The 27883-nt window shown below is 39.6% G+C and overlaps 1 protein-coding gene across 1 annotated transcript; it reads left to right on the top strand.

Annotated features, from left to right (window-relative positions):
• Positions 1-27883, top strand: LOC132888446 (NACHT, LRR and PYD domains-containing protein 3-like). The gene is made up of 15 exons (XM_060924496.1): positions 1-105; positions 2165-2222; positions 2681-2888; positions 3164-4925; positions 11717-11890; positions 18437-18613; positions 19343-19510; positions 21638-21805; positions 24269-24436; positions 24996-25098; positions 25787-25860; positions 26390-26563; positions 26995-27168; positions 27452-27616; positions 27706-27883. The coding sequence occupies exons 1-15, from the start codon at positions 59-61 to the stop codon at positions 27881-27883; spliced, it is 3798 nt and encodes a 1265-aa protein (XP_060780479.1). The 5' UTR covers positions 1-58.

Raw genomic sequence — 27883 nt, 5'->3', positions numbered from 1 at the left:
GAAGGAAAGGCCTGTCTCACCTGGACCCAGCTGTGTGTCCTTTCAGAGTGACCACTCAATGACGCAGCCTCTCCGTTTTACAGATGGCGCATCCTCTGTGGAAAGGTATTCCTCTATCTTCCTCTCACTCAGTTCTCTGAATATCTGTAGAAATAACTCCCGACAGGCCAATTCTTGTTCGCTTCAGTATAAAATGTGTTGTGCTAAATTTTCTTGATTAAATTTCTGGTATCAAATTCAGAGTTCATATGAACCGTTATGAACGTGTGTTCTAGTCCTATCACTACTCATAACAAGCCCATAATAATTCTACCCTAATAACTTCTGGGTAGAAAAGGAAAAGTTTTTCCAGAAGGGAATCTGCCATTAGCCCTTGGTAAACTCCAGGAGCGGGTGGGGGGGATGGGGTTAGTGGTCAGAGGAGTCTCTGTGTTGTCTTCCGTTAGATCAGTGCAAAACCCAAACCTAACCAAGTAGGTCAGGGAGCAAATGTCCAAAACATTTATCTTGCAATTGGGCAACTATTGCTCCATAGGAGGGTTAGAGATGGTGTCCCAGTGGGTTCTGAGTGAGATTCTGTCAGGGAAAGTGAACAGCACGTGGATGCAAATGCAGAATGTTTATTAACGGTGAAACACAGATAACACAAAGACCAAGCAACACAAATGAGGCAAAACCATAACAGGAACATGGTACACATCAGGGAGGAGAGACTAAAGAACGACAGTGTGGACAGTCGTGACTTAAATAGTGTTGCTCATTAACCAAAACGTGAAACAGGTGTGGTGCAGTGCCTGATGGGAAACGTAGTCCAGTGCTGTTTTCAGCGCTACCATGATAGAGTTGATGTTTTTGCCCTGAGCCACAGCTCATCTCTCTCTGTCACTATCATTGCCAGAACAATAGAAACCACCAGTTTGTTAAAATTGTGGTGGTAAACCCACCATGTTTTCCCTGGTGCAGTACCTCATGGTTGACTTCCCTAACCCACCATGTGACCTTGAAGGGCTCTTGTTGGTTGGCAGTAATCACAAGTTATTGCGAGCTAGAGTTGGGGGTTCCAAGTGTTTTATCTCCTGGTACAAATGAAGAGTTTGGTTCCAAAACACTCCAAGCGCCATTAAAATAAATTGAGTTTCTGCTAAAATAAGCTTGGCATTTGATCGCAATTCAAAGTTCCAAAATCAATTTTATACAAAATGTGATATCCACCACATTTTTCTGCATTGAATATCTCCTTTCTTTTCAAAATATGACAAACGCCACTACTGATTTTCAGCAGAACGTGTTATCTCTGCTCTCAACCAATCACAACACACCATTCAAATACGGAAACAGTAATAACCCCTCCCACCGACTGTCAACATCGTGGAGAATTCCTGTCTTTTAGTGAGATTTTGAACTCGATAAATGAATAACGGTGATGGAATCAAACATTTCTTATTTTAATGTTTTATATTTTTATTCCAGTAGAGAATGTGGTCCAGTGTTATTTTCTGATTTGAGCCCCTGATTCCTCCTGGGTGGAGATATGACACTGTATATATATATTGATGCACTGCCTAAAAACGCAGCTCCCGATGAGTGTGTAATGTGTGTAAAATAGATTGTTGCTTGTAGATGACGAGATGAATGTAATGTGGGACAATCTGTGGTCCAATAGAAGAGATGGTCCAAGTTCAGAGGCTGTCATATGTGGAGATCAACTCTACTTCTTGTTTCTAGTTATATTTAAAACTAAAAAAAAATAATGTTTTTATTGATGTAATGGATATATCGCATTTTGGGGGAAAAAACAATCAGTTTTTTAAATAAAATTTAAAAATCAAAATCTTGATTTGTATTTTTAATGTTATTATAGCTTCTTAGTGTTATATTAAAGTTTCAAACAGAACATCGTGGTTTTCCTGCAACTACTTTTTTGGGAAAGAAAATACCTTTTTCTCAAAGTTCCTTACAGTGGATTTATCGCGGTTTGGAACTCTTCAGATTGTCTCAACAGGAAACGCCCTTCATGTTGCCATTGGAGCCAATTCTCCCATGATAAGAGACTCGCGTGTGGAGTTCCAGAGGTTTATATATCACAGCTGTGTGGACCAGATCTACAGGATGTGTTCTGATATTAAAATTAAAAAAGTAATTTCCAATGTTTGTTTATCTACAGAACCCCAAAACAGGAACCAGAAAACAGCTGCAGAAATTTGATAGAGTCCGTATTCCAGGTGTGTTTGTATGTGTTTTGTTGTGTAATTAATATACACAATTTTTAATTTGAAACGATGGCAGTAATTTACAGTTAACAGTTTACAGTTACAGCAGCATTATGGGTAATCGGGCAAAACTGCATTTCAATCTGTTTTAAAATCAGCTTCTGACTTACAAAGTACTGATAATGGAGACTCCTTATCTACATGTGAAATAAACATTTGTTTACTGAAAATGTCACCATATTAACGATTACTCACATTTTTAATCGATTTAGTTGGAGTGTTTGCTGTACAGGTCCCTGTGAAACAGCTGTACATCAGCTATAGAAATGTATTAGAATGAGAAAATAAATCCAGTTAACCCCTTCTGACCAATCAGAATCCAGAATTCAACAGCAACGTGGTGTAAAATCAGGTTATGTCCCATTTTTATTGATTTATTTAATTTTATTGCTTTTTTTTTAAATCACAAGCTGGAGCACAAAGTCATCACATTGGTGAAGAATGAACTGAACAATTTAAAGAAGCTACTGAGTGCTGATTACCCAGAATGCTCTGAGAAGGAGGAGAAAGCGGAGGAGGAGGAGGATCTGGACTGTATTAGAGAGAGTGTGCTGAAGATCACACTGCGTATCCTGAAGAACCTGAAGCAGAAAGATCTCGCTCACCAACTGCAGATCAGTAAGAGCTTTAGATTATTACAATATTCTTTCAGTTTAAAGGAAACACACTGGGCCACTGGTCGATATTATCATACTGCTGTTTATCCTAATGACTACAGTTATTTCAACAAATAAACGACTCCAAGATAATCCGAGTGTTTTGGTTCTTTTCCATAATATTTATGTATTTATTAGGAATGTATGACAGTTCTTTTTTTTATCGATATTGACTTTCACATTGTGGATATTGTTTATACATGAAAATAATGGCCATCACATTGTTCTGTTTGTTAGAGCTGGCCTCTGTATATCAGCGAAAACTCAAATCCAGACTTGGAGATAAATTTAAAAGGATAAATGAAGGAATCTCCCAGCATGGGACATCAGTACTTCTGAATCAGATCTACACAGAGCTCTACATCACAGAGGGCTGGAGTGAAGACATCAGTGATGAACATGAGGTGAGACAGATTGAGACAGTGTCCAGGAGACCAGTAACAGAGGAGAAACCCATCAAATGTAATGATCTCTTTAAAGACACGTCCATCAGAAGTGTGCTGACTAAAGGAGTTGCTGGAATTGGAAAAACTGTCTCTGTGCAGAAGTTCATTCTGGACTGGACTGAAGGGAAAGTGAATCAGAACGTCACCTTTATGTTTCCACTTCCCTTTAGAGAGCTGAATCTGATGAAGCAGCAAAACCTCAGTCTGATGAATCTTCTTCATCAGTTTTTCCCTGATATTAAGGACCTAGAAGTAATAGACAGTGATACCTACAAAATCCTGTTGATCTTCGATGGTCTGGATGAGTGTCGATTTCGTCTAGATTTCCAGAACAATGAGAGATTGTGTGACGTGACCGAGTCGGCCTCAGTGGATGTGCTGCTGACAAACCTCATCAAGGGGAACCTGCTTCCCTCTGCTCTCCTCTGGATAACCACTCGACCAGCAGCAGCCAATCAGATCCCTCCTGAGAGTGTAGACCAGGCAACAGAGGTACGGGGGTTCAGTGATCCTCAGAAAGAGGAGTACTTCAGGAAGAAGATCAGTGATCAGAGCCTGGCCAATAAAATCATCACACACATGAAGTCTTCAAGAAGCCTCGACATCATGTGCCACATCCCAGTCTTCTGCTGGATCTCAGCCACTGTTCTCGAAAGAATGTTGGGTGAAGCAGAGAGTGGAGAGATCCCCAAGACTCTGACTCAAATGTTCACACACTTCCTGATCTTTCAGATCAAACACAAGGGACAAAAGTACCATGGAACATATGAGCCTGATCCTCAGCAGACCAGAGAGAGTATCCTGGCACTGGGAAAACTGGCTTTCCAACAGCTGGAGAAAGGAAACCTGATCTTCTATGAGGAAGACCTGAGAGAGTGTGGCATTGGTGTTCGAGAAGTGGCAGTGTACTCAGGGGTGTGTACTCAGATCTTCAGAAAAGAATCAGGACTCCACCTGGGGAAGATGTTCAGCTTTGTGCATCTGAGCATTCAGGAGTTTTTGGCTGCGTTGTATGCATTTCTCTGCTTTCTTGACAAAAACTCAACAAAAGAACAAACTACTGATCTGTCTGGTCTTTTCAACACATCAGAAATGTCTGACTTCCTCAAAAGTGCAGTGGACCAGGCCTTACAGAGTGACACCGGACACTTGGATCTTTTCCTCCGCTTCCTTCTGGGCCTCTCAGTGGAGTCCAATCAGAAGCTCATTCGACATCTGCTGCCACACACAGGAAGCAGCTCTGACTGCCAGAAGGACATAGTTGAGTACATCAAGTTCAAGTTTGAACAAAATCCATCTCCAGAGAGATTAATAAACCTTTTCTACTGTCTGAATGAGTTAAATGATGATTCACTCGTGAAAGAGATCCAAAGTTACATGAGCTCAGGACGTCTCTCTGAAGCTGAACTCTCACCTGCTCAGTGGTCTGCTCTGGTCTTTGTGTTGCTGACATCAGATGAGGATCTGGAAGTGTTTCAGCTACAGAAGTTCATAAAGTCAGATGAATGCTTTAAGAGGCTGCTACCAGTCGTCCAGCAAGCCACAACAGTTCTGTAAGTAAAACCCTGTGACACTTTACGGGGTTTGGGAGACTGATGGGATGGAGACGGGCCGATTACTTTTGCTTTATTCAAAGTAGATTGCCTTTCAGATTTTCAGGTGTAGGTCATGAAAAGAATTTTCCCGACACCCAATTATTTTTGTTTAGTGATCGAAAGCTACTGAATTCAAATCACAGACTTCCAATTTTATTAGTTTTTTTTTAAATAGAACAATTAATGCATTTATCTCCATGTGTCCCTAAATTCTCCGCTATTTTTTCCTGCTTCACCATGACCCAATACGAGATACTACATAATGCATCACGTGGTGGGCTTTCCCCGTTCATGCAAGGCACTGTGGGATACAAATTTGAAACAGGAGAGGAAAACGGAGGACGTGAGTGTGCGAATGAAATGTGAAAGAGCGACTACAGTAACGGAAAGTGAGAAGAAAAGACGTTACGTTGTATATGAAGGAAAGGAAACGCAGGACCAAACTAATAAATATGGGCGCTCAGCGAGCACCTCGGTGTGATCAGCTGTTCGTTTAGCGACAGAATGATGGAACTGTCAGTGCACGCTCAAAGGTAAACCTGTAGATGGCAGTAATGCAACACTGTGGATGCCAGCTGCCGTAAAACCCAAAAGAAGAAGAAGGTAAACCTGCGCATGCGCACACGGACTTCCTCTGTCTGCTTGACTGCGCCAAGCGAGCGATTTCATGCACATTATCTGCTTTAATCCCCTCAAATTAAATAACTTCCCAGCCACAGAATGGCCTGATATTTTGTGGGATATTACAGAAATAAACAGATATCACAATCACCACATTTCAGACGGAACTAAATTTCACCGAGTTTATGAAATTGAAAGGCCGTCTCGCTTTAACTTTCAACTTGCACTTTTCAGCAGCTTTATTGTTTCACAGTCTCACTCTGACACACACACACACACACACACACACACTCACTCATCACTGTTAATCAGTCCCAGGTGTCCCTTTGCCACTCACCTCCCGCACCTTCACTCTCCATTCCCAAACTGATGCTTGACCACGCCTTCACTTCCACAAACTCAGTTCTCTATTAAACTCAGGTTTTGGGAGGGAGAGGAGCTGTTCTGATTGCATTTCACAGCAATACACGAAACTGCTCGTGATAATTTATTCTTCCTAAAGGATGTATTCGGGATGCATTGTTATTGATACTGGTATGCGGTGGCTACAATTATCGACAGTCCATAATTATCGACACCTTTTCAGATTTACCAATAAAAAACAAATTTTACAAAGGTGAGTTTCAGTTCCAACAGTTATTATTGGTTAATTATTTTTTTTTCAGTTTGTTGTAAATATCTACCACATATTACAGTATCAGTAGACATTTTTTTTTAATTTTGGTTCAAGGAATGAGATGCGACCTTTGACCTGGATGTTAATGTGGTTACAGTGTCGATTGCCTGTTGACATTTATTATTAAACGACAAAACTAGAAATTAATACAAACAACAATGAATGATTAACAAAATGTGATCTACGAAAATCCTGAGAAAGTGGAACAAAAAGATTTTCTGATGCAGGTTAAACATTATCAGTTCATTTGTTTACAAACATGAGAATTACTTCCTCATTTACGTAAACACCGACATCCATATATTTATGGGTGATTCTTAGATTATGTGCACCTTTGGCCTTGTGAAGTTGAGTGAAAAAAAGACTATGCAATTTGAACTCACACAGATTCATATGTTTAAATAACCATTATAGTATTGAGATCCATAAGATTTCAAACTAAATTTACAAGAATAATTGTTATTTTTCACATTTTACCTGACCCGGAATAAACAACTGTCATTTCCACCACATTTCAATTAACAGAAATAAATAAACAGTGCAATAATTTAAACATCCCAGGATCCTTCTAGGACCATTAGTTTAACTAGTTGTACCAGTTACCAGTATTTACAACAATCATTAATTTCTGAATGATGTAAATTAACAGTTCTAAGGATCAAATGCTGAAAGGTACATTTTCCACAGCGTGAAATTCAATATTACTTTGAGGAGGTCCTTGTAAATAATGAATAATCTGTCTTGTTACATAAAGTAAGGCAAACCATCAAGAAATGTATATGTGATTTTAATATGAACTGACTAGTTTTTGGAAATTTTCTGAAAAATATGTGTGGTGATGGAAATGACAAGCTGTGATGGAAATGACATGGTGTTGTGGAAATGACAATGACTTAACACATAGAGAACATGTAGATATATTTATTAGAAAAAAATGTCAATCATTCAACTTCGTTTTACAACACCATGTGAAAAAACTGAGCACACCTGTCCACTTCAGTGTTGCGGTTAACATTTAAATTATGGCTTGTTCAAAAAATCTTCAAACTTTCACAGAACCGTAACAGTACATGCTGTAAATAACCCAAAAACAGGGGGTTGGCAGCAGTACTTCAAATAAAAGATTATTTCAGTAACTTTAGTGTCATAGACAACTGTTTTTTTGTTCTCAATCTGTGTGTGTGTGTGTACTGAGGAAATCAATTAACTCTTGACCTTAATTCTTAACAATACAAAAAACTTTTAACTGCAGTATAAACTACTGTATTTTGCAACTGTGTGTATGAGTATGTGTGTGTTTGAGTGTGAGTGTCTGTGTGAGACAGGGAGGGAGAAAGAGAGAGAGAGAGAGAGAGAGAGAGAGAGAGTGTGTGTGTGTTTTATCTCTGTTCAGAGCTCCATTTTATGAAGTGCCTCACAGATTTCTTTCCAAACAGGCACAAATTAAAGGAATATATTCACTTTCAAAATCTAAACCACTCATTTATAATCTGAAATGTCATTTCCACCACATACTGTCGTTTCCACCACAGATGGCAGTGTGGTGGAAATGACTGTGGTGGAAATGACATTTCTACTTTTTTTCATGAAAAATGGATGATGGCTTCATTGATTAGCTTTGACTTGATAGTTAGCATTTCATGCATGCAACATTATTCTTTTTATGCAAAAATTGCAATCTTTTTCAAAACAACAATGGAACTGCAGCATGTTTGGAAATGACATACAATAAATATATTTGCTGATCAAGCAATATTTACCTTGATTTTTCTTCAATAGTTATGGGTGGAAATTTAACTGGCCTCCATGTCCAACATGTGCTCTGATGTCACTTCACATTTCCATGGAAACTACCCAAACAATCTTTCACAAGAACTTTTTTAAAGGGAAAGTAGGCATTGTGGTGGAAATGACGCCAATGGTGTGTGACAGGTACATTTTGTATAAAATATAATATTGACAGTGGACTTAAATGAAATATTACACTATATTTTATTTATTTTAGTCTTTCTTAATTTAACTGCATCAACATTTCTCATATAACTGATACTTTTAACCTTTTTTTGCATTGTTGAGGTTGGAAACTCTGGGGGTGTGACAAGGGAAAAACAGTGATTTTGCAACTTCCAGGGGGGTGAAAAGTATTAAAAAAATTTTATTTAAGAGGTGGTAAATTTTTTTATAAGAGTTTATTATTATCTTTTTCACATAGAAAGAGGAATTTGTCCAAAATTGCTATTATTTTTAAAAATATGACCAGAGACTCTAAAAGTGCACAAATTCTAAGAATCAATCAGGAATCAACTCTTTTTTTTTTTTTCAGTGGAAGTTTGAGGAATTATTCATGCACAATTTATGTATTGAAAGTCTTCTACTTTTGCAACGGCCAAAAGATCGTTAAGGTGTCGATAATTGTAGCCACCGCTCCAGTCTGATACTGTGCTGAGTTACATGTACTTGTCAGGGTGCAGGCACTTCCAGATGCAGTCGCAGGGGAGAGCAGGTGCATCGCGAACTGTGAACAAATCCAAATCGGGAAACTAGAAACGTAGTCAGGGACGAGCAAGAGTCAGTCAATCGGCGAACAGGATATCACAGATAAGGCAAGAGGACGAAGTTGAAAGTAAACGTAAACAGAGTTCAATAACGGGAAGTCAGGCAGATAGTCAAACGGCTCAGTAAAGTCAGGCACAGGGACACAGAACAATACTTCACAAATACTGAGGGTGAGAGCTGAGCTTACAGTGGGGCAAAAAAGTATTTAGTCAGTCACCAATTGTACAAGTTCTCCCACTTAAAAAGATGAGAGAGGCCTGTAATTTTCATCATAGGTACACTTCAACTATGAGAGACAAAATGAGAAAAAAATCCAGAAAACCACACTGTCTGATTTTTAAAGAATTTATTTTCAAATTATGGTGGAAAATAAGTATTTGGTCAATAACAAAAGTTCATCTCAATACTTTGTTATATACCCTTTGTTGGCAATGACAGAGGTCAAACGTTTTCTGTAAGTCTTCACAAGGTTTTCACACACTGTTGCTGGTATTTTGGCCCATTCCTCCATGCAGATCTCCTCTAGAGCAGTGATGTTTTGGGGCTGTCGCTGGGCAACACGGACTTTCAACTCCAAAGATTTTCTATGGGGTTGAGATCTGGAGACTGGCTCGGCCACTCCAGGACCTTGAAATGCTTCTTACGAAGCCACTCCTTCGTTGCCCGGGCAGTGTGTTTGGGATCATTGTCATGCTGAAAGACCCAGCCACGTTTCATCTTCAATGCCCTTGCTGATGGAAGGAGGTTTTCACTCAGAATCTCACGATACATGGCCCCATTCATTCTTTCCTTTACACGGATCAGTCGTCCTGGTCCCTTTACAGAAAAACAGCCCCAAAGCATGATGTTTCCACCCCCATGCTTCACAGTAGGTATGGTGTTCTTTGGATGCAACTCAGCATTCTTTCTCCTCCAAACACAACAAGTTGAGTTTTTACCAAAAAGTTCTATTTTGGTTTCATCTGACCATATGACATTCTCCCAATCCTCTTCTGGATCACCCAAATGCTCTCTAGCAAACTTCAGACGGGCCTGGACATGTACTGGCTTAAGCCGGGGGACACGTCTGGCACTGCAGGATTTGAGTCCCTGGCGGCATAGTGTGTAACTGATGGTAGCCTTTGTTACTTTGGTCCCAGCTCTCTGCAGGTCATTCACTAGGTCCCCCCATGTGGCTCTGGGATTTTTGCTCACCGTTCTTGTGATCATTTTGACTCCACAGGGTGAGATCTTGCGTGGAGCCCCAGATCGAGGGAGATTATAAATGGTCTTGTATGTCTTCCATTTTCTAATAATTGCTCCCACAGTTGATTTCTTCACACCAAGCTGCTTACCTATTGCAGATTCAGTCTTCCCAGCCTGGTGCAGGTCTACAATTTTGTTTCTGGTGTCCTTTGACAGCTCTTTGGTCTTGGCCATAGTGGAGTTTGGAGTGTGACTGTTTGAGGTTGTGGACAGGTGTCTTTTATACTGATAACGAGTTCAAACAGGTGCCATTAATACAGGTAACGAGTGGAGGACAGAGGAGCCTCTTAAAGAAGTTGTTACAGGTCTGTGAGAGCCAGAAATCTTACTTGTTTGTAGGTGACCAAATACTTATTTTACCGAGGAATTTACCAGTTAATTCATTAAAAATCTTACAATGTGATTTCCTGGATTCTTTCCCCCCATTCTGTCTCTCATAGTTGAAGTGTACCTATGATGAAAATTACAGGCCTCTCTCATCGTTTTAAGTGGGAGAACTTGCACAATTGGTGGCTGACTAAATACTTTTTTGCCCCACTGTATATGGAGAAGGTGATAGCAGGTAGACTGAAGACAGGTGATGTTGTTAGAACTCTGGTGACGAGGGTCGCTGTGGATCTTGGGAAGTATAGTCCAGAGTGGCCATGTGTGGAGGCTGCTCTGAACTCAGGTTTTCAGCGCCATTACTGACAGTACTCCTAAAAAAGTGTCCAGTCCCAACATCTGATACCATGTGATGTAAGTTGTAGCACTAATGAAAAGATTAACAGGAAATGACTGTTCTTGACGCACTAAAATGATGAACGCTCAAAGCAAATCAGATTGAAAACCATTAAATATCAGGAGGCAGAGCTATCCCATCTTCCTACAATACAAGTAACGCAATAAAAACATCTTTATTGTGTATAAACAGTGTATTAAATAGAGAGGACGGCTGAGCTGAGCACACAGAGCAGTATTGGCGAGTAGATCATTAAAAATGAGCACAAGCCGCTGGGAATTGAACACATACAAAGATATTCTGAGTCTGGATTATTAACGTGAGCGGGCCGAATAAATACCGTGTGTGTGAATTACTAATACACTGAGTACTGAGACACACACTTCCTTTTGTCAGGGTCAATACCTTGCTAGAGAGTCATGGTTCAGTTCTCCCTCACACTATCGATTAAATATACTGTTTAATCATCAAAACTCATCAGGAGTTCATTCTGAACAGGATATGACAGCAACCAGCACAGAGTGAAACAGTCGTGATGCTGTGGCCGTGGTAATGCTGTGAATATTCTGTGTACAGCAGTGATTTTCTGTCTTACAGCACAAACAGTTTTGTGTTTGTGTTCATGAAGGGCTCAGTGTTTTATGAGTTCCTCTGATATTTTCAGCTTTCAGGTGTGGATGGGTCAGGATTTTAAAATATTCACGTCGTCATTAAAATATAAAAAATTGAATAGTTTATGTCATCATTGTCTTTCAAAATATATTTTCCTTTGTTTTTACTAGCACCAGGTACTGTAAAGTTAACATTCAATCTCTCTCTCTCTCTCTCTCTCTCTGTTCGTTCGCATGTTGGGGGGGTGTTGGTGGTGAATCATTCTTTAAAGAATGGTCGAATAGTATTTTTGTTTGAAATGTCTCTCCCTCCTTTCAGGCTCAGTGATTGTAACCTGACAGAGAGAAGCTGCTCAGCTTTACACACAGTTCTCAGCTCTGAATCCTCCAAACTGACTGAGGTGGATCTGAGCAGTAACCATCTGGAGGACTCAGGAGTGAAGCAGCTTTGTGTTGGACTGGAGAGTCCAAACTGTAAACTGGAGAAACTGAGGTGAGTTCATCTCTCCTATTGGGTCGACTTGATCTGAAGAATTGCTTATTGCAACTGATACACAAAGAATAAAGAGGAAAATAATTACAGAAATGTTTATTTTTAGATCTGTATATATTAGTGCATCTCAAACAATTAGAATATCGTGAAAAAGTTCATTTTCACCGATATTCACTGAGCCTGTGACTCATTGTTTTATTGTAAAATACATTTGATTATTTTGTAAAAAATATTGGAAAAAAAAGTATTTCAAACTTCAAAAACGACAAGTAAATGTAATAACTTTGCAGTGCAGACTTGTGTCACTTATTTAAGCCGAGTCACATAAAATACTTTGTTTTGAAATCGATAAAATAAATCACAATTCCACCTTACCTTTGAATAGTTTTAGACCAAACTGCGTATCATCTTTAGTGTTTTTAGGAACAGCATTTTCTTTCATCATTTGTAATTCTTCCTCACTTACAGTGACAAAGTCTATTATTGCAGGTCTATTATTGCTTCCATGAGCTCAAACAATTCTGACATAACAGCCTCTCAAGTCAAGAAATTCAAGACTCTCCAGATAAAGTGGCGCCTGGAGGGTCTCATATTAATGCACATTGTCACACCTTCAATGCTAACACACTGCACCTCAGAAATCATGCAAAAGAGCTTGCATCAAGAATGCAAGAACACAAGATTGACATGTTTGGTATCCAGGAGCATAGGAGAGTACACCCAAGTGAAGAGCTTAAGTTTGAAGTAGTTGAAGATTTTCACCGAGTCACATCTGTATGGAGAGAAATAATCACAAATTCATCCCAAGGAGGGGTTGGACTAATGCTCAGCATTAGAGCGAGAAAGTCCTTCTGAAGCATAACCTCTGTCTGCAACTGTATTTTAGTTACTGAATTTAAAGGGAATCCTGCTTGTACAGTCATACTTTGTTACTGTCCACACTCTGGACTCAGGAGGATAGGTCCACCCTGACTAAAAGCCAACTAGACTATATCATTGTCTGAAGAAAGTGGTGGAACAGTGTAATCAATACTGAGGCTTATAACAGCTTCAGCACAGCGGGCTCAGACCGTTGGGTCATCAGTATGAGTTTTAGGCTCAGCCTACACCAGCCAAAGACAATCCCTGCACCAAAGATTGACTGGAAGGCCTTTGCGGGAGATCCTACACTCCAAGCCCAATATACCATCGAGGTAAGGAATCATTTTGAGGCTCTTAAGAAAGCTCCACTGACTGCTACTCCAGATTTATTAATGCGAACAGAGAGGCAATGAAGCTTTTACCAACTGTTAAAAGCATCAAGAAAGTAAAAGCCTCTGACCACCCTAGCATACAAACAGCGAGGAAGGCAGTCAAAGAATGTCAAGTCAAGTTTATTTGTATAGCGCTTTTAGCAATAAACATTGTCGCAAAGCAGCTTTACAGAATTTGAATGACTTCAAACATGAGAATTTTATCCCTAATCTATCCCCAATGATGAAGCCTTTGGCGATGGTGGCAATGAAAACCTCCCTCAGACGACACGAGGAAGAAACCTCGAGAGGAACCAGACTCAAAATGGAACCCATCCATATTTGGGCACCAACAGGCAACATGACTATAACATTAACAGTTTTAATATGAAGTCAGTTTCGTTGATGTTTTAAATAGTGCTGTCAAAAATGTCGCGTTATTAACGCGTTAACTTGACTCAATTTTAACGGCGATAATTTTTTTATCGCGAGATTAACGCTCTGTAACATGATGCCACGCCCCGCACAGCCAGAGTCCTCTGCCCTCCCCCGAAGAGCCACGGTGCTCGGCTTAAGGTTTCGTTTTCCCATCGGCGGCTCCAGCCACGGGCGCAGATAGAGGGGGGACAGGGGGATTCGTCCCACCCAGATTTAAATTCACCTCGTTCGGTCCCCCCCACTTATAGGGAGGAAAAAACGTCTATGCTGTCTTTCTTTGCATAAGGCAAACCTCACGGAAAAATCAAAAGACTAATTACCATTCGGTTTATTGAGGTGCACAGCAGTACAGACATAGTTGCAACTGCACAGACTGCACAGGTTGCGAGCTCGAGCTTGGTTGCTATGGTTACGCACAACAAGTTTGACAGGCATATCGGGGACAGCGCCTCCTAGTTCAGGACCCCAACATGGTATGATGAAGGGTGCCAAAAGGCAGAAAACGATTGCATCGTTTTTTCAAAAAAAAAAACGACTGTAAGTAAACTGTGCCTTACTTTATCATATCACCTTGCAGTTTTTTGATAGTCTGTTCAAAGTAATGTCGTAGTGAAAGTAAAATCGTACGGAGTAGAGATGCCTTTCTGGTAGCCTCCTTCTTTCGGTGGTAGCCTGTAGATACAGTGCTCAGAAGGCAGTTTTAATGTTTAATCTGGCGTTCCCTGCCATAATTTCAGCGAGCATATTGTTTCATAAGGAAACTTTGCGAAGAGTTGTTGACTGACTGCCGCTCACGCAACACACAGGCATAGTTAGAAAGTCAGGATGCACTGGTTTACACTTTACACACACACGTAGCCCAGCCTCTCGCTATGTTTAACAGTTGGAACTTGGCGGTTTTAAAACTAGTTTTGCAATTTCTGTGCGTGATGATAATGTGTAAACTTTGGATTTCCATAGCCTATGTTAAAATGTTATCATTGTCCTGGCCTGCAGTAGTTCCTGGTGATGGCAGTGAGGGAGGTGAAATAACATGTATACACACTACCGTTCAAAAGTTTGGGGTCACCCAGACAATTTTGTGTTTTCCATGAAAAGTCACTTTTATTTCCCACCATAAGTTGTAAAATGAATAGAAAATATAGTCAAGACATTTTTCTGGCCATTTTGAGCATTTAATCGACCCCACAAATGTGATGCTCCAGAAACTCAATCTGCTCAAAGGAAGGTCAGTTTTATAGCTTCTCTAAAGAGCTCAACTGTTTTCAGCTGTGCTAACATGATTGTACAAGGGTTTTCTAATCATCCATTAGCCTTCTGAGGCAATGAGCAAACACATTGTACCATTAGAACACTGGAGTGAGAGTTGCTGGAAATGGGCCTCTATACACCTATGGAGATATTGCACCAAAAACCAGACATTTGCAGCTAGAATAGTCATTTACCACATTAGCAATGTATAGAGTGGATTTCTGATTAGTTTAAAGTGATCTTCATTGAAAAGAACAGTGCTTTTCTTTCAAAAATAAGGACATTTCAAAGTGACCCCAAACTTTTGAATGGTAGTGTGTGTATGTGTGTGTGTATATATATATATATATATATATATATATATATATATATATATATATATATATATATATATACACACAAAATGGAATCATTTGCTGACAGCTCAGTCCCCCCCAGTTCAAAAATCCTATCTGCGCCCCTGGGGGGACTGACAGCATCCATACATCCCAGTTTACCGAAACACTCTGTCTGAGGATCCTCCAGATCTACACCTTTACCTCATAAACACCATTAACACAAGGCTTGACTAAGCAGATATGTTTTCAGCCTAGACTTAAATGCTGAGACTGTGTCTGATTCCCAAACATTACTTGGAAGGCTGTTCCATAACTGTGGGGCTTTGTAAGAAAAGGCTCCGCCCCCGATGTAGCCTTCACTATACGAGGTACCAGCAGATAGCCTGCACCTTTTGATCTAAGTAGGCGTGGCGGGTCATAGAGGAGCAGAAGTTCACTCAGGTACTGTGGTGTGAGACCATTCAGTGCTTTAAAGGTCAACAGTAGTATTTTATAATCAGTAATAAATTTGATTGGGAGCCAATGCAGTGTGGATAAGACAGGGGTGATGGGGTCATATTTTCTAGTTCTAGTAAGGACTCTTGCTGCTGCATTTTGAACTAACTGGAGCTTGTTTATGCACTTCTTGGGACATCCAGACAGTAAGGCATTACAATAATCCAACCTGGAGGTAACGAAAGCATGAACTAGTTTTTCCGTGTCATGTAGTGACATTCAATTTCTTATCTTAGCAGTATTTCTGAGATGAAAGAAAGCTATCCGGGTAATGCTATCAATGTGAGTTTCAAATAAAAGACTGGGGTCAATAATCACTCCGAGGTCTTTTACTGCTGCACGCGAAGAAACAGAAAGGTCATCCACCCTCCACAACCTGAAAAGAGTTTGGACATCCAAGTTATCAAGAGGGTTAAAAGCCAGGATATTCACAGCAGCCATTAAATCCATCCTGCTCTATGGCTGGGAGGTCTGGACCCTGACCACTCCCCTTACGAAGTCCCTGGACAGGTGTTATACAAGAATGCTGAGGGCCATTCACAATATCAACTGGCAGCAACACATCACCAATAAAGAATTGTATGGAGGCCTCCCTAGGGTCTCAGAGAAAATAGCAGCAAAGCGACTCAGGCTAGCCGGCCACTGCTTCCAACATCCAGAGATCCCAGTATCGGTAATGGTATTATGGGAGCCCACACATGGCAGAAGATGCCCTGGGCGGCCACTCAAAACAGTGGTGGATGTCCTCAAAGAAGATGCTGGAGTGGTCGGCACCACTGAATTGAGGACCCTAATGATGGATAGAGAGGAGTGGAGAGTCCATTATTACAGTGGTGCTTGAAAGTTTGTGAACCCTTTCTATATTTCTGCATAAATATGACCTAAAACATCATCAGATTTTCACACAAGTCCTAAAAGTAGACAAAGAGAACTCAGTGAAACAAATGAGACAAAAATATTATACTCGGTCATTTATTTATTTATTGAGGAAAATGATCCAATATTACACGTCTGTGAGTGGCAAAAGTATGTGAACCTCTAGGATTAGCAGTTAATTTGAAGGTGAAATTAGAGTCAATTGTTTTCAATCAATGGGATGACAATCAGGTGTGAGTGGGCACCCTGTTTTATTTCAAGAACAGGGATCTATCAAAGTCTGATCTTCACAACACGTTTTTGGAAGTGTATCACGGCACGAACAAAGATTTCTGAGGACCTCAGAAAAAGCATTGTTGATGCTCATCAGGCTGGAAAAGGTTAGAAAACCATCTCTAAAGAGTTTGGACTCCACCAATCCACAGTCAGACAGACTGTGTACAAATGGAGGAAATTCAAGACCATTGTTACCCTCCCCAGGAGTGGTCAACCAACAAAGATCACTCCAAGAGCAAGGCATGTAATAGTCGGCAAGGTCACAAAGGACCCCAGGGTAACTTCTAAGCAGCTGAAGGCCTCTCTCACATTGGCTAATATTCATGAGTCCATCATCAGGAGAACACTGAACAACAATGGTGTGCATGGCAGGGTTGCAAGGAGAAAGCCACTGCTCTCCAAAAAGAACATTGTTGTTCGTCTGCAGTTTGCTAAAGATCATGTGGACAAGCCAGAAGGCTATTGAAAAAATGTTTTGTGGATGGATGAGACCAAAATAGAACTTTTTGGTTTAAATGAGAAGTGTTATGTTTGGAGAAAGGAAAACACTGCATTCCAGCATAAGAACCTTATCCCATTTGGGCCTGTTTTGATGCATCTGGGCCAGGACGGCTTGTCATCCTTGATGGAACAATGAATTCTGAATTATACCAGCGAATTCTAAAGGAAAATGTCAGGACACCTGTCCATGAACTGAATCTCAAGAGAAGGTGGGTCATGCAGCAAGACAACGACCCTAAGCACACAAGTCGTTCTACCAAAGAATGGTTAAAGAAAAATAAAGTTAATGTTTTGGAATGGCCAAGTCAAAGTCCTGACCTTAATCCAATCAAAATGTTGTGGAAGGACCTGAAGCGAGCAGTTCATGTGAGGAAACCCAACAACATCCCAGAGTTGAAGCTGTTCTGTACGGAGGAATGGGCTAAAATTCCTCCAAGCCGGTGTGCAGGACTGATCAACAGTTACCGGAAACATTTAGTTGCAGTTATTGCTGCACAAGGGGGTCACACCAGATACTGAAAGCAAAGGTTCACATACTTTTGCCACTCACAGATATGCAATATTGGATCATTTTCCTCAATAAATAAATGACCAAGTATAATATTTTTGTCTCATTTGTTTCACTGGGTTCCCTTTATCTACTTTTAGGACTTGTGTGAAAATCTGATGATGTTTTAGGTCATATTTATGCAGCAATATAGAAAATTGTAAAGGGTTCACAAACTTTCAGGCACCACTGTATGCCCGACTGAGGTCGATGTTGTAGTAGCATGGTGACAAAGCGATTGGCTGCCATTTTGCCACATCACTCGAGGTGATTATCATTCCAGGTGACTACCTCATGAAGGTGGTTAAGATAATGCGAATAGTGTGCAAAGCATCAAGGTAAATGGTGGCTACTTTAAAGAATCTAAAATATCACACATTTTGTTTTTTAACACTTTTTATTTTCAACATAATTCCACATATGTTCCATTTGTTATTTCATAATTTTGATGTCTTCAGTATTGTGTTTAATATAATATTATGAATAGAAGTGCCATGTTTTCCAGTGTGCCAAATAGCTTCTTAATTCTATATTGTTTTCTATGATGTTCACCCTTTTTATTCTCGATCCTCTTTGGCAACATTTTACACAGACTTTCAGACTGCAGTATAACAGAGGAAGGATACACTGCTCTGGCTGAAGCTCTGAGACTAAACCCATCATCACACCTGATAGGGCTGGATCTCAGAGGGAACGACCCTGGAGCATCAGGAGTGAAGCTGCTCACTGATTTACTCCAGGATCCAGACTGTAAACTGGAGAAACTGAGGTGAACAATATGTACTGGGGTTAATTACTTCATTACAAAATCCACTTTAATACTCGAACACAACATTAATTCAATATAATTGAACACAAAATAAAATATGAGCTTGTTAATAATGTAATATTTTTGTCTTTGTAATTTTGTGCCTTTCTCTCACTGCAGGTTGTTGAAAAGTGATGAAGCAGTGAAGGCCTGTGATTTTCTGACTGAGGTTCTGGATAAAAACCCTTTATTGCAGAAAGAACTGGATCTGAGTGGAAAGATCTCTTCAGTGTCAGAAGTGAAGCAGCTCTCTGCCCTACTGGAGGATTCACACTGCAGACCTGAGAAACTTACGTGTGTATTCTAATGTTGTTTTATAAATTGCTGTTTGCAGTTCTGATTATTATGCTTGAACTAAAATGAATCTGCCCTCTATCCTTAGGCTAAGGAAGAGTGGTGTTACAGAAGAAGGCTGTTCTGCTTTGACTTCATCTTTTCTATTCAATCCTGCACACATAAAAGAGTTGGATCTGAGTGAGAATAAAGTTGGAAACTCTGGAGTGCAGAGAGTTTGTGCTCTACTGAAACATCAGCCATGTAACCTGCAGATCCTGAGGTTGGTTTCAGGTTCCACAAACAAACACATACATCTAGATCTTATAATCCTTAAATGGCCTTGGCATTACATCTTATATTGCATAGATGTTCATCAGACTATTATAAAAATGCCATCAAATGTTCTCTCTTTAGACTTTCAGACTGCAGGATAACAGAGGAAGGATACGCTGCTCTGGCTGAAGCTCTGAAATCATCCCACCTGATAGAGCTGGATCTCAGAGGGAACGACCCTGGAGCATCAGGAGTGAAGCTGCTCACTGATTTACTCCAGGATCCAGACTGTAAACTAACAACACTGAGGTGATTCTTCTATAAACTAAAACAATTATATAAATAGTAAACATAAAGGAATGCTGTACAAAATACTTTGATAGTTTCTTTGAAAAAAAAGGATAAAGTTGATAATTGACTGTAATTTATGGTTTATTCGACTGGTCCTAATTTTTTCCCAGTGTGTTATAGACATTGGGCACTATCATTTAAATTTAAAGAGAAGTCATCAGGAAATAAGCAAAAGCAGCCACACTGTTCTGGTTAATGTGGGTCTATTATTCTGGAAACACCAAGTACAAAAACATTTTACTTTCTGCAGTTTGTTGAAACGTCCTGCTGCACAAGAGGCCTGTACTTGGCTAAATTCAGTTTTAGATGAAAACCCTTTACTCCTAAAAGAGCTGGATCTGAGCATGAAGGAACCAGGAGACTCAGGGGTGAAGAAGCTCTCAGCTCTACTGGAAGACTCTCACTGTAAATTTCAGAAAATTCGGTAAGTATTTTTATTTATGCATCACTGTCAGCTGAGTTTTACTCACAGAATGTTTTCTAGTGGGACCTGCCATTAAGGATGACCCAGGTATGCACAAGTGTATTTTTAATAATAGATTTTCTTGTTTTCTATCAGTGATTACATAACATAATATATCCTGTGTTTCTCCAAAGAAACCTCATAGTCCTTCTAGAAACACCTGGGTTCTGTTCCATCACTGGAAAGTGTTAAGCTCCTGAAACTAGAGAGGAACAGAAGAGTAGAAATGATCAACAAGTTTGAGATTTTCAATGAAATCACTTGATTTAACCACTGAGACATAACAGACAAGACAAATTAAAAGAGGAATAAATGAATAGAATGATGTTAAAAATAACCTCTAATGACCCCTTATGACCCAGATGAACCCAGAATATGGACTTCAGTGCACATGAAAATAAAATGACTTGTGTTTTCCATAATATCTGCACAATGAAGTATTAAGATGGAGCATAAAGCTCTGTCTGCATCATATTTCATATCTAGGCTGAATAAAAGTAATCTGACTGTGGAGAGCTGTTCAGCTTTAGCCAGCGTTCTCAAATTAAAGTCCTGCAGTGTGAGAGAGCTGGACCTGAGCAACAACAGTCTGCAGGATCCAGGAGTCACTCAGCTTTCTGCTGGACTGAAACACCGTCACTGTAAACTGGAGATTCTGAGGTCAGTTCATTTAGGTTATGAATATTTAGTCGGGTCAGATTAAAAAATGTAAAATGTGGGAGAATTTTGGTATAAAACACGATTATTGTTCTGAATGTGTCAGTTTATTGTTGCTCTTCCTTCCTCTGGTTTCATCTTTAGGCTTAATGCATGTGCTCTAACTGATGGAAGCGGTTCAGCTCTCGCTGAAGTTTTGAGCTCTGAATATTCCCAGCTGAGAGAGCTGGACCTGAGCAACAACAGTCTGCAGGATCCAGGAGTCACTCAGCTTTCTGCTGGACTGAAGAATCCACAGTCTCCACTCAGAACACTGAGGTGAAGGAACATCTGAAATGATGTCTAATCCTTCAGTGAAGCATCAATTCAGTATTTTAATCTCTGAGTTTAAATGACTGCAGAATTATGTGTCATTAAAAAAGCAGTACATGTTCTACAGACTTTAATGCTGTTAATACATTTCTGAGTCTCCATATTCTCTGTGTCCAAGTCTGGCAAAGAGATTGGGGAAAAACAAAACAAAAAACCCTCACTAAACTAGAACTTGAACATAATATAATAAACAGCTTGCTTTGATTTAAAAAAAATAGATTATTAGATTTATTATTTTTAACTAAAAGGTGTTTAAGTGTGTAAAAGTTCTATTCCAATGTAAACATCTAATTGCTGTAATTCTAAGGTAACTGTTAAAGAAAAGAATGAAAATATTGCGTTCTTATTGAACAAATGAGATGCGATCTGTTCATTGTGCTCCTTCTTTCCTTCTGCAGACTGTGTAACTGCAGATTATTATAATATCAGTTTTTAATTATAACCCAGTAATTTGTACATGATCCATTCGGTGACAATCTCGGATTAAAAAATTAACAAAAAAAAAAAAGATTAAATTGTTAATTTGTATACAATGTCACATCTTTATTCATTTATTTTATCCAATATTTGTGATATTTTTTATTTTTTCCCAGAGTAATTGACAACAATATCAAAGAGGAAGGATACACTGCTCTGGCTGAAGCTCTGAAATCATCCCACCTGAGAGAGCTGGATCTCAGAGGGAACGACCCTGGAGCATCAGGAGTGAAGCTGCTCACTGATTTACTCCAGGATCCAGACTGTAAACTAACAACACTGAGGTGAGCAAATTATAAATAACAGAAATGTTTGAAAGGGAAATGTTCAGTGTTTAAGTGTTTCAAGGAAACAACCAAAATTATTATGTTTATTAAGGTCCCTAATAATTTGTTTTTCTAACAAACAGATTTATAACAGTATAAGCATGTATTCTTCTATTTAAAAACACTTGTAACTTTTTGATAATGCAGTGTCCTGTTATGTTCAAAGATATTTTCAAAGATAAATATTTTTTTTAAAAATCTGTTTTTGATGAGTCCCGAATGCTACAGCGAGGCATATTTAAGATAATGCAGTTGATGTTGATAAGTGTTCGAGTAAACTTTTCCCCTCACAGACTGTTGAAAAGTCCTGAAGCAGAAGAAGCCTGTGGTCGTCTGACTAAAGTTTTAGAGACAAACCCCTTATTGCAGACGCATCTGAACCTGAGGGGGAAAATAAAAGGACACTCAGAAGTGAAGCAGCTCTCTGCTCTACTGAAGGATCCACACTGCAGAGCTGAGACAGTCATGTGTGTACATTATTATTATTATTATTATTCAGTCCGGGTTGAGGTCATCTCCAAGTTCTGACTTTATCATATTCACAACAAAAGTAACTGCAGAAGTGCCCTCAGCATCCTCCGGGATATCATAAATCCATATGTTGTTGCGTTTGGAATGTCCTTCCATCTCAGTCACTTTATCTTTTAGTGCTTGTTGGTTTTCAAGCAGCTGGGTGAGAGCACGTTTGACGCCGATGTCCCATTGCTCCATGTTGGCCATGTTTTTCTCCACATCTCTGATGCGCTTCTCTAATCCTTCCATCTGGCCTGTCATGTCTTGTATCTTCCTGTGTATTTCTGTTGTGAATTCATCCATTTGTTTATTAATGTCCTCTCTAAAGCACGTACGAAACTCCAACAGATCACTTTTCAGCTCAGCTCAAAGCGTCTCCATCCCTGTAGCCATGATCTCACTCACCACTTCACGGATTAGGCCCAGGCTCTCATTTTCTCCACGGCTGTCATCTTGCAGCAGGACTCTGCCGACCCCAGCTTCCTTCTCCATTTCTCAGTCCACATTATTTCTTTTCAGACTTGTCAATCTTGAAAATGTGGTTTTTTGCTTAATTTTCTTTTGTTATCCCCACGCCGCCATGCGTATGTTCTACATTTAGATGTACTCCACTCCCTGTCCACGTAAGCGCCCAGTGCAAAGTTGCCCGAGTAGTTCCGTGTGGAGATCGTCACTGATCATGCTAGTCCAATTTACCTCCTTCCTTATGCTGTGTTAGCGGTAACGCGCCATGTATGTAATACGTGCTGGTTCACGGCAAATTTTTTTTCACACGGTGCATTGAACCTGTCGGATCAGGAGGGGAAGGTCTGATATGAGTTAGATCTGGATAGTCATGGACTGTAATTGACCGGCTGAAGCTGAAAATAAAGCTGACACTTGGTGAACATCAACTGGATGTTTTATTCTTATTCCATAAATGTATCACCAATGTAGTTGAAGATTAATTATAATAAATCTTCAATCAAAAACAATCACAGCAACTTTTGGCAAAAAAAAATCTCATTAATATTACCAAAAAAGAGTGACTTTCAGGGAGGCCTGCAAGTGTCAGGCAATGCACTAGAATGCATCTCTGAGCATGTAGAACCCATGAGCTTTCAGGGGCCTAAGGCGGCCCCGAACCCCCGGCCGTTATGACTGGTGCCACTACACTGATATTTTGGTCTCGTTAGAACCCTGATTTTTATATACACACACACACTTTTATTTTTTTCCAGGTGACTACCTCATGAAGCTGGTTAAGATAAGGCCAATAGTGTGCAAAGCATATGAAACTACTTTGAAGAATCTAAAATATGAAACATATTTTGTTCTTTTTTTTAACACTTTTTTGTTCATCACATAATTCCATACATGTTCCAGATGTTATTTCATCATTTTGGTGTCTTCAGTATTTTAATATAATATTATAATTAGAAACGCCATGTTTCTCAGTGGCGGCATGGTGGTGTAGTGGTTAGCGCTGTCGCCTCACAGCAAGAAGGTCCGGGTTCGAGCCCCATGGCCAGCGAGGGCCTTTCTGTGCAGAGTTTGCATGTTTTCCCCGTGTCCGCGTGGGTTTCCTCCAGGTGCTCCGGTTTCCCCCACAGTCCAAAGACATGCAGGTTAGGTTAACTGGTGACTCTAAATTGACCGTAGGTGTGAATGTGAGTGTGAATGGTTGTCTGTGTCTATGTGTCAGCCCTGTGATGACCTGGCGACTTGTCCAGGGTGTACCCCGCCTTTCGCCCGTAGTCAGCTGGGATAGGCTCCAGCTTGCCTGCGACCCTGTAGAACAGGATAAAGCGGCTAGAGATAATGAGATGAGATGTTTCTCAATGTGCCAAAGACCTTCTGAACTCTATATTGTTCCCTGAGATGTTCACCCAGTTTATTCTGTCTCCTCGATGGCAATATTTTACACAGACTTTCAGACTGCAGGATAACAGAGGAAGGATACACTGCTCTGGCTGAAGCTCTGAAATCATCCCACCTGATAGAGCTGGATCTCAGAGGGAACGACCCTGGAGCATCAGGAGTGAAGCTGCTCACTGATTTACTCCAGGATCCAGACTGTAAACTAACAACACTGAGGTGAGCAAATTATAAATAACAGGAATGTTTGAAAGGGAAATGTTCAGTGTTTAAGTGTTTCAAGGAAACAACCAAAATGATGATTGTTATTAAGGTCCCTGATAATTTGTTATTCTAACAAACAGATTTTAGAAACTGAGGTGAACAATATGTACTGGGGTTAATTACTTCATTACAAAATCCATTTTAATACTTGAACAAAACACTACTTAAATATAATTGAACACAAAATAAAATGAGATTGCTAATAATGTAATATTTTTGTCTTTGTAATTTTGTGCCTTTCTCTCACTGCAGGTTGTTGAAAAGTGATGAAGCAGTGAAGGCCTGTGATTTTCTGACTGAGGTTCTGGATAAAAACCCTTTATTGCAGAAAGAACTGGATCTGAGTGGAAAGATCTCTTCAGTGTCAGAAGTGAAGCAGCTCTCTGCCCTACTGGAGGATTCACACTGTAGACCTGAGAAACTTACGTGTGTATTCTAATGTTGTTTTATAAATTGCTGTTTGCAGTTCTGATTATTATGCTTGAACTAAAATGAATCTGCCCTCTATCCTTAGGCTAAGGAAGAGTGGTGTTACAGAAGAAGGCTGTTCTGCTTTGACTTCATCTTTTCTATTCAATCCTGCACACATAAAAGAGTTGGATCTGAGTGAGAATAAAGTTGGAAACTCTGGAGTGCAGAGAGTTTGTGATCTACTGAAACATCAGCCATGTAACCTGCAGATCCTGAGGTTGGTTTCAGGTCCCACAAACAAACACATACATCTAGATCATATAATCCTTAAATGGCCTTGGCATTACATATTATATTGTATAGATGTTCATCAGACTATTATAAAAATGCCATCAAATGTTCTCTCTTTAGACTTTCAGACTGCAGGATAACAGAGGAAGGATACGCTGCTCTGGCTGAAGCTCTGAAATCATCCCACCTGATAGAGCTGGATCTCAGAGGGAACGACCCTGGAGCATCAGGAGTGAAGCTGCTCACTGATTTACTCCAGGATCCAGACTGTAAACTAACAACACTGAGGTGATTCTTCTATAAACTAACACAATTATATAAATATTAAACAGAAAGTAATGCTGTACTTGCACTATGTCCCAGTGTGTTACAGACATAGTGCCTAATCATTTAAATTGAGAGAGAAGTCATCAGGAAATAAGCAAAAGCAGCCACACTGTTCTGGTTAATGTGGGTCTATTATTCTGGAAACACCAAGTACAAAAACAATTTACTTTCTGCAGTTTGTTGAAACGTCCTGCTGCACAAGAGGCCTGGACTTGGCTAAATTCAGTTTTAGATGAAAACCCTTTACTCCTAAAAGAGCTGGATCTGAGCATGAAGGAACCAGGAGACTCAGGGGTGAAGAAGCTCTCAGCTCTACTGGAAGACTCTCACTGTAAATTTCAGAAAATTCGGTAAGTATTTTTATTTATGCATCACTGTCAGCTGAGTTTTACTCACAGAATGTTTTCTAGTGGGACCTGCCATTAAGGATGACCCAAGTATGCAAAATGTATTTTTAATAATAGATTTTTTTTGTTTGTTTTCTATAAGTGCTGACATAACATAATATATCCTGTGTTTCTCCAAAGAAACCTCATAGTCCTTCTAGAAACACCTGGGTTCTGTTCCATCACTGGAAAGTGTTAAGCTCCTGAAACTAGAAAGGAACAGAAGAGTAGAAATGATCAACAAGTTTGACCTTTTCAATGAAATCACTTGATTTAACCACTGAGACATAACAGACAAGACAAATTAAAAGAGGAATAAATGAATAGAATGATGTTAAAAATAACCTCTAATGACCCCTTATGACCCAGATGAACCCAGAATATGGACTTCAGTGCACATGAAAATAAAATGACTTGTGTTTTCCATAATATCTGCACAATGAAGTATTAATATTGAGTAGAAAGCTCTGCCTACATCATATTTCATATCTAGGCTGAATAAAAGTAATCTGACTGTGGAGAGCTGTTCAGCTTTAGCCAGCGTTCTCAAATTAAAGTCCTGCAGTGTGAGAGAGCTGGACCTGAGCAACAACAGTCTGCAGGATCCAGGAGTCACTCAGCTTTCTGCTGGACTGAAGAATCCACAGTCTCCACTCAGAACACTGAGGTGAAGGAACATCTGAAATGATGTCTAATCCTTCAGTGAAGCATCAATTCAGTATTTTAATCTCTGAGTTTAAACGACTGCAGAATTATGTGTCATTAAAAAAGCAGTACATGTTCTACAGACTTTAATGCTGTTAATACATTTCTGAGTCTCCATATTCTCTGTGTCCAAGTCTGGCAAAGAGATCAGGAAAAAAATAACTAAACTAGAACACAATATAATTAAACAGCATGTTTTGATTAAAAAAATAGATTATTAGTTTTATTATATTTAACCAAAAGGTGTTTAAGTGTGTAAAAGTTCTATTCCAATGTAAACGTCTAATTGCTGTAATTCTAAGGTAACTGTTAAAGAAAAGAATGAAAATATTGCGTTCTTATTGAACAAATGAGATGCGATCTGTTCATTGTGCTCCTTCTTTCCTTCTGCAGACTGTGTAACTGCAGTGTAGCAGCTGAAGGCTGTGCTGCTTTGGCTGCAGCTCTGGAAGAAAATCCCTCACAGCTCAGAGAGCTGGATCTGAGCGGGAATAAAGCAGGAGACTCAGGAATAAAGCAGATCTCGAACCTCCTACAGAATTCACACTGCCTCCTGGAAACACTCAAGTATGTCAATGTCATTTCTTAAAAACATGACAAAGTGTCATGAAATGCTTTTATCCTTCAACACTATTTCTTTTACTTTTGAAGTCGTGCTCAGTCAAGCACTGAATTATTATAATATCAGTTTTTAATGACAACCCAGTAATTTGTACATGATCCATTCAGTGACAATCTAGAGTTAATAAATTAACAAGAAAAAAGATTAAATTCTCAATTTGTATACAATATCACATCTTCATTAATTTATTTTGGACATAAAATCAGAGAGTTGTGTGTTTTTGTGTAGACTTTCAGACTGCAGTATAACAGAGGAAGGATACACTGCTCTGGCTGAAGCTCTGAGACTAAACCCATTATCACACCTGAGAGAGCTGGATCTCAGAGGGAACGACCCTGGAGCATCAGGAGTCCAACAACTTACTGACTGCAAAACTAACAAACTGACACTCAGGTGATTCTTCTACAAGTAAACATCATATTAAATAAACAAACAAACAAACAAATACTGTGAAAAGAACCTTTCTCTTCAAATCCCTACAGGTTGTTGAAAAGTGCTGAAGCAGAGGAAGCCTACAACCTTCTCACTCGAATGTTCAGTAAAAACCCCTTACTGCACACGGAGCTGGATCTGAGCTCCAGAAAATTAACAGACGACAGAGTGGATCAGCTCTCGGCTCTGCTGCAGGATCCACATTACAGACTGCAGAAACTTACGTAA

Source organism: Neoarius graeffei, chromosome 6 (assembly GCF_027579695.1).
Source record: "Neoarius graeffei isolate fNeoGra1 chromosome 6, fNeoGra1.pri, whole genome shotgun sequence".
In the NCBI taxonomy this organism is placed as follows: Eukaryota; Metazoa; Chordata; class Actinopteri; order Siluriformes; family Ariidae; genus Neoarius; species Neoarius graeffei.
The sequence above is the reverse complement of the archived record's forward strand: the minus strand, read 5'-3'. Positions and strand labels throughout refer to the sequence as shown.